Genomic DNA, 7,500 nt, shown 5'->3' on the forward strand with positions numbered 1-7,500 from the left:
CGCTGGCTAAACCACCACTGGACCTGGCCGAAATGGCGGTACCTGACAACCAAAAGTCTGTAAAATCTATCCAATACAATGACGAGTTCCTTCTTTTAAAAACCAATTACGTTACGAGCTCCATTTTTGCCCGTCCAATGAAATGGCAAGGTCCATTTTTCATAGACCAATCACCGCACATAGTCCATCTTTGAGCAAATTTCATCCAATCTCCGCTCATATTCTCTCTATTTTTGCCAGTCCAATGAAATGGCAAGGTCCATTTTTTCATAGACCAATCACCGCACGTAGCACAATCTCCGCTGTTATTTGTATTCCGCAAGCTGCTCAGGTATGTTATTTACAGTTATTGTATTTATTGTTAATGAAATGGCTTACGTTTTCTTACCTTACGATTACCTCAAATGATCAGGTAAATTAACGTTAACTGTCATTGTGTAAATAATAGGGTATAAGTTAATTGCCGCAGCTCTATTTGTAATGTTAATAGTTTTAGCAAGCAAACCTTATTTTTTGAACGTTACCTAACTTATACCTAACTTATTTTTGTCAGTAACGTTAATTTATTTATTTATTGACAGGATTAACGTTGTAGTATAGTAAGATAGCATATCTGATAGTGCATATCTGATAGTGTATGTTACTTCTTGGGACATGGATAAATCAATGTACAATAAATCTCATTGTACTTAATTGATTATCTGAACACACAAAATAAATTTGAATAATGTTTAACTTTTGGGTGTTTTGTTTAACCTGTGGTCATTTGAATGACTGAGAATATAATACATGTATAAAAATAAATTCAGGCACATGCCCATTTATCAGATGTACACAGTTGAAATAACACAATGTTTAATCTGAGTATTTGTTATATCCATACATTATACTTTTTACTCCAAAACAAGTTATATGAGCCCAGGTCAATGAGGCATACAGGCCATAAATAGCAAATAGAAGTTAAAAACTTGTAGGCTAATGTTTACAAAAACTTAAGTTGATAAAAAGATCTATCACAACATTAGGTGATGATATACAGTATGTATTATTTTGGATTTATAAACTGCTATAATGTGGTGGTCATTTTGGACCAGGAACACAAAACTAGCTAACATGAAATGAACACAACAGGAGGGTTAATGCCGTGTTGCCGGGCTACAATGGCAGTTAGTGTAACATGCTCTGTATTGTTTCAGGCAACGACATGGCTTCAACTAAGTCACACAAAGGCATGAGCGATGCTGACTGGCTTGCGCGTCTGGAGAGTTTTGCCCGAACAGGAGTTTGGCCATCGAGGGAGGGGAATAGACCTTCTCCCCGACAAAAAAGATGGCATGAGTTGTATCAGAAGGTAAATTATGTAGCTAGATTCATGGGTGAACTAATAAACTCTTATGATAATACATTGTGCTATTTTTATTTATGTGTATGGATAAGTAATTATTTACAATGTAAATACAATGTAATATTGATATAATTAAGATGACTGTTTTGAGATAACATGGACTACAGTGTCATAGCTACACTTTATGTTCACAGATAGAAAAATGCCCTCTGCAAATGAGGGGGCAGACCACCCTTCTGAAGGAAGCTCAGAAGTGTATTTGTGGATTTCACAAGGTAACTTCAATTAGCCTAGTTCAAGTTGCATAACTAGATAGATGTGTTTGCAATATCAATGTGTCTTCATATCTAAAATGAGGCATTAGGAGGACTGTATAATATTATGTGTGTGGTATATCTTAATGCATGTATCACAGGTTCATCCACCAGTCACAGTGGATGCATCACAGAGCACCCCTGCACAAAGCACACCCTCCATCAGTGATGTGTCACATCCTGCAAAGAAAGCTAAGCTGACATTGTCAATGGTGAGCAGACCTTACGATTGCAGGTATCACTGCAGACATTGAAACATCTCAACATTTTCCTATATTTTTCCTAACATTTTCCTTTCAGTTTGAAAAGTCAAGGTTTGGAGGCTCACATGTGGCAGCAGTGAAACCCAATTTAAGCATCCAGAGGAAAACCTCTCAGGTTAATATGAAAGACATCATGACTTCTTTTATCATGACACTACATCATTTTATTTCATAAAAAATCCAATCCCCTTTATAGATTAATCATAACGTTTGACTCCACAGACATTAGAGCACTCCAGTTCAGCTGCAGCTTCATGCCCACCCTCTGATCCTCGTCGTCCTGCTCGTCCTCCTCTATCCCCCAAACCTCATCGGCCTGTCATCAAGTCCTCCTCTTCCTTCTTCCTTCCTCCAGCTCAGAGATCACAACACACCAAAGAAACAGCAACACCGTCGATTAATTCTGAGTTTGCTGTTGTGAGGAGCACAGTAAGATGTCATTCAAAATATAAACATGCCTTTTATTTAATGCTCTCTTAACTTTTATTTAAACCAATGTTTTTGATAATATCAGCAGGTCTCATCTCAGCCAGAAGACCCTGCGGATCTCCCACTACTGTGGCCACAGACAATGCCACAGCAGGACCAGAAGTGGGTGTCGGAAGCACTTTTTAGGGTTGGTGCAAAGGGTAAGCTGGAGCTGCGTGAAAACCTGCAGCTGTGGTATCACCCCCCACCACCAGCCCTGTTGTACCACCAAGCTCCAGCACCTGATAGATTTTTTTCACAGCGGCTCTTGCTCTGGATGCCATATAGGCTATGGAAGGTGCGGCTCCAGTGTACTAATCCTGCCTGTGCCAGGCATCAGCTGTGTGGTGGTGGTCTGCACAGGAGAGTACGACAGGTGTTAGATATTGACAGATACTACAACCTGGTGACAGAGACCCTGATCTGTACCAGATGTAGAACCAGCTACCTGTCCTGGAGTCATGCTGTGCTGCAGCAGTTGGACCTGGCCCATCGATCTGAATTCAGGATCATCCTCACACGCAAGTAAATATTTTGCAGTCATGTTGCTCATATGCTACCTTTTTTGATAAATACTTCCTACAATAATTAGATACCTGATAATAAGATATTTGAATAAATACTTTTTTCCAAGGTATGCCTGTGACATTCGAGTTATTCGCTTGTTGCGTGAGAGGGGCATGGGGAATGGCCCAGTGAGGATCATCGGCCAGCTGAGGGAGAACCACAGTGAGGAGTGGTTAAAACGTGTGGCTCGGTACACATCAGAGTGTGTGGCCTTTTTAGATAAGCCTGGCCTGCAGCCACTGCACTTCCAGGAACCACCACCACTTGCTCCAGTACCCAGCTACAAATGGCTCCTCACTGTATACAGTCAGGACATCCTCAACAGGCTCGATCACATCAAGGCCAGCATCACATCCACGTATGGATCAATTTTAAAAATGGATTCAACTAAGAAGGTTAGAGGAGCTGCTTTAATGACTTTACCCCTTTCTATAATGAATTGTTAGACCAAAATAGCTTTATTTTTCAATGTTACTGATTTGGATGTATGTTGTATTATTTGCTATGTTTATTGTTTCTTTTAGATCACCAAGAAGTTGAGTGGGCCTGCAAAAGGCACAGCACAGTGGCTTACCTCAGTAGGCAATGAGGTAGGTCAGGTGCTGATGAGTGTCCTGACTGCGAATGAAGGGGCTGGGTTAGACCTCATGGCTGCAGGGCTTATGGAGAGGTACCAGAGAGCTGGTGTTGATCCTCCCACTATCCTGTATGTGGACTGTGACTGTTGCAAGGAAGTGGGAGAGACTAAACTGAAGAGACGGTTCAGCAGCTGGCCCGATGTCATTGTTCGCCTAGACATTTGGCATTTTATGCGACGTTTGGCAGTAGGGTGCACCACTGATGCTCACCAGTTGTACCCTACTTTTATGGGTAGGTTGTCGTCCTGTATTTTTGAGTGGGACGCAGGGGATCTCACTCTGCTGAGAAGGGCCAAGAGGGAGCAACTCACCCAACAGGGCTGGCCTGCAATGACAGCGGCAGAGCTTGACCGTCATATAAGCAAAGATGAGCTGGCCCAACACTGCAGGAGGAGAACACGAGGAGAGGAAACCACTATCCGCCTCCTTGATATCCTCATCAGAGAGCTCATGGGTGGCAAGGGGAATGATGCCCTTGGTGTTCCTCTCCTTGACAGTGTGAGGATGCAGCACATCTGGCATGTCCAGAGACGGCACGTCACCTGTATCCAGGACCCTCCAGATATGCCACTCTACACGGAAACTGGAACCATAAACAAGGGTGGGATGGTTCTAAAAACGTATAGGTGTGCCAGAGGCTCCACATCCCTGGAATCATTTCACTGCCACCTAAACAGATTTATTCCAGGTTTGTCATGACAAATTATACCACATCTTGCCACTAATTCCTGTTTATTTAGATATTTGCAGTTAACAGATAATATTTTCTCTTTTGCAGTTTCTTAAAACAATGTTTGGCTTTCTATTTATTTTTCTAGGGAACAGCGCAAACAGCCTGAACTTCCAGATTTACCTCCTGGAAGGTTTGTTACGCTGGAATCAGGACCGGGCTGCTGCTGCTGTTGCAGGTGGAAGTTCAACCCTGCGTACTTACACAGGGGAGCTGGTTTACTCTGTCAATGAGAACTACAACAAGTTGTATGGCAGGAAATTGGTCCCTAGCTTCACTCCACCTGCAGTATACACAGGTAAATATATTTTGATAAATGCAGTTCACAATGTTTTTGGTAAAATTACAAGTGTTTCTGGACAAAAATGATGTAATTTTTGACAGATCAGAGAAAAATAATACTACCAGAATTTTTGTACACTGGATTCTGTGTCCTAGGTGTCAGGGCAGAAAATAAAATTCATACTAGAATATAGAGTAACCCTGTTTTTTTATGATGCCCTCTGAATTACAGATTTTTTGTTCATGCACAAGCTGACAACAAAAAGATTTACTGCATTTTAATAAACCTTTCTGATTAATTTCCTTTAAAAATGTTTCCTGTTACAAATATTTCCTCAGGGGAGCTCATTGGAGTGCAATATTTGTTGAGGCAGAATAGTCAGCCCTTGGAGGACATGTGCCCTACCTCCGATAGGACCTCTCAGTTGCTGGAGGAGATAGATGTGGAGGAGCAAGGGGAAGAGGATGAGGGTTTCATTGATTTGTTGGGAGAGGAAGCCACAGTGACAAATCTTGTGGCATTAGATGACTCATTCCTTATAGGTCCACCAGTCCCACCTGCTGCACCACTGCCCTGTTTCCAGGCTCCACCAGTGCCCGGTGTCCAGACTCCATCAGCTGCACCACTGCCCGGTGTCCAGACTCCATCAGCTGCACCACTGCCCTGTGTCCAGGCTCCACCAGCTGCACCACTGCCCTGTTTCCAGGCTCCACCAGCTGCACCACTGCCCTGTTTCCAGGCTCCACCAGCTGCACCACTGCCCTGTTTCCAGGCTCCACCAGTGCCCTGTGTCCAGGCTCCACCAGCTGCACCACTGCCCTGTTTCCAGGCTCCACCAGTGCCCGGTGTCCAGGCTCCACCAGCTGCACCACTGCCCTGTTTCCAGGCTCCACCAGCTGCACCACTGCCCTGTTTCCAGGCTCCACCAGTGCCCTGTGTCCAGGCTCCACCAGCTGCACCACTGCCCTGTTTCCAGGCTCCACCAGTGCCCGGTGTCCAGACTCCACCAGCTGCACCACTGCCCTCAGCAATGGTAAAATTGTCTTTTCTAGACCAATTGTTTCTCATTTATTCATTCGCCCTTAAGCAGAAAATCCACAAACTCACTTAACAGCATGTAATTATCTAACCAACAGTTATATTTTTCCAGGTTGTTGACAAGCACTGCATTCCTGGAATGGACCGGGTGGATGAGTTGGCGGAGTGTCTGGTGGAGCTGCGCACACAGGCGAGCCTCACACTTACCAACCAACAAGTTGCGACCATTGTGGGTTTGTGGCAGAACCTGGACCAATTTGACAAAGACAGGGTGATGTATGCTGCTCGTCATCAAGACAGGCTACTTACAGGACGTTTTAGGTCCCCTAAAAAGAAAGCTGTCTTTACTCCTGGTGTCGACAGCACAAAGAGATGTGTTTTGGGTTCTAGCGGCTCTCCAGCACAGTGGCCTAATTGTTGTCGCCTTGTTGAAATGATTTTCATAAGGTTGTGTAACATCCACCGAAGCCCCAAAAAACAGAGGACACAATCTCTGTCAAGATGGGATCTAATTCTTCACGATTACAGAAGAATTCGGCAGCTAATCCTGAGCAAAGGAACGGTGATGAGCGAAACAACCCTTCAGCTAGTTGAGGTAAATCAGAGGACCCTTACAACATGGCACAATGAACGTTTAAAGGGTCAGGAGGTCTCAGTGCTGTTGCAAGGGCTGGATCTTCCTGAGGCACGTCCAGTGGCATTGGATGCTCTGCCTCCAGCACAAGTGCAGCCTGTTGTGCCTCCACAATATAGCCACCAGTTGCATAGCTACCAGATGCCACAAGACACAGCTGGACAGGCAAAGACAAAGTTTAGAAAGATCCAGCCCTCAGCTACCTGTACATCTGCCACAGCATTTTCATTTGAGCCATCAGCCTTGCACCCTCAGCGTTCAGCCACGTTCAGCCAGCTAAGGACAATTTATCCCAGGCCGACAGCACCACAATCATTGGTTCCTGACACACCCACTGCCCCTGTTGTGTCTCAGATGGTACTGTTGCCCTGCCCAGGCCCATTTTCCACCATTAACCCTGGAGCAATTTCCTCTGACCCACCTGCAAATGTCACAGCCACCCCAACCAAACGGTCGTACAATCGTACTGTAAATGCAAATACGTGCAGAAAGTGTGGCCAATTTCGTACACAAGAAACTGGCCATAGCCAGTACAAAGGCAAAATATTTTGCCCAAATAAAGAGACAATTACCAAGGAGCAGTGGTTACAGAATATGAGAAAATAACACTTGTGTGTCTGTGTGATTTATTCATTTTGCTCTCTTGGTTGGCTCAGCTCTGGGTTTTTTTTTTTAATCTTCCAGCCATATTTCATTTTAAAGTATTATACTGTGCACTTTTTTTTTAATCTTGTATTATTATTATTATGAAAACAATATTGAATAAAATACAAAAATATTTGTAATATGTATATGTGAGTATGTATAATTACACTATAATACATATTGAAATATATAATAAATATTAAACAACAATAAACTATTATATATAAGTACAGTGCACATACATATATTTTTATATACTTATATTTTATATAGTTCATAAATGCTTATTTTTATGTTTGTGTTCTTTTGTTGTTCCATATGGTGAATTTAGTACTTTTCCACATTTTTCTAATATGTATATAGTTAATAAATCTGTTTCTCTATGAAGACTGGTGTGTTGTATTTATTTGTTTTATTGCATGTAATAAAAATCAGTGTTCAGTTGCATTCAGTGTCAAGTAGCTGTTCCTTTTAACTCTGAATATATTACAATATAGTGTGAATGCAGTAATAAGGGGGTTATTTTGCCCCTACTGTCATAATAAATGATTACCTTAAATGCATTTGGACAAAAA

General features: G+C 42.7%; 1 protein-coding gene across 1 annotated transcript; it reads left to right on the forward strand.

Moving 5' to 3' along the window:
• Positions 1-1,500: 1,500 nt before the first annotated feature.
• Positions 1,501-4,801, forward strand: LOC309497248 (uncharacterized protein; the record flags this gene model as incomplete). The annotated part of the gene is made up of 10 exons (XM_082167478.1): positions 1,501-1,620; positions 1,761-1,871; positions 1,960-2,037; positions 2,145-2,351; positions 2,440-2,915; positions 3,025-3,352; positions 3,482-3,717; positions 3,832-4,196; positions 4,414-4,623; positions 4,764-4,801. Exons 1-10 carry the CDS (start codon positions 1,561-1,563, stop codon positions 4,799-4,801), a joined length of 2,109 nt encoding a protein of 702 aa, XP_082023604.1. The 5' UTR covers positions 1,501-1,560.
• Between the last annotated feature and the right edge of the window lie 2,699 nt (positions 4,802-7,500).

This window comes from Leuciscus leuciscus, assembly GCF_965113295.1.
Source record: "Leuciscus leuciscus genome assembly, chromosome: 4".
In the NCBI taxonomy this organism is placed as follows: domain Eukaryota; kingdom Metazoa; phylum Chordata; class Actinopteri; order Cypriniformes; family Leuciscidae; genus Leuciscus; species Leuciscus leuciscus.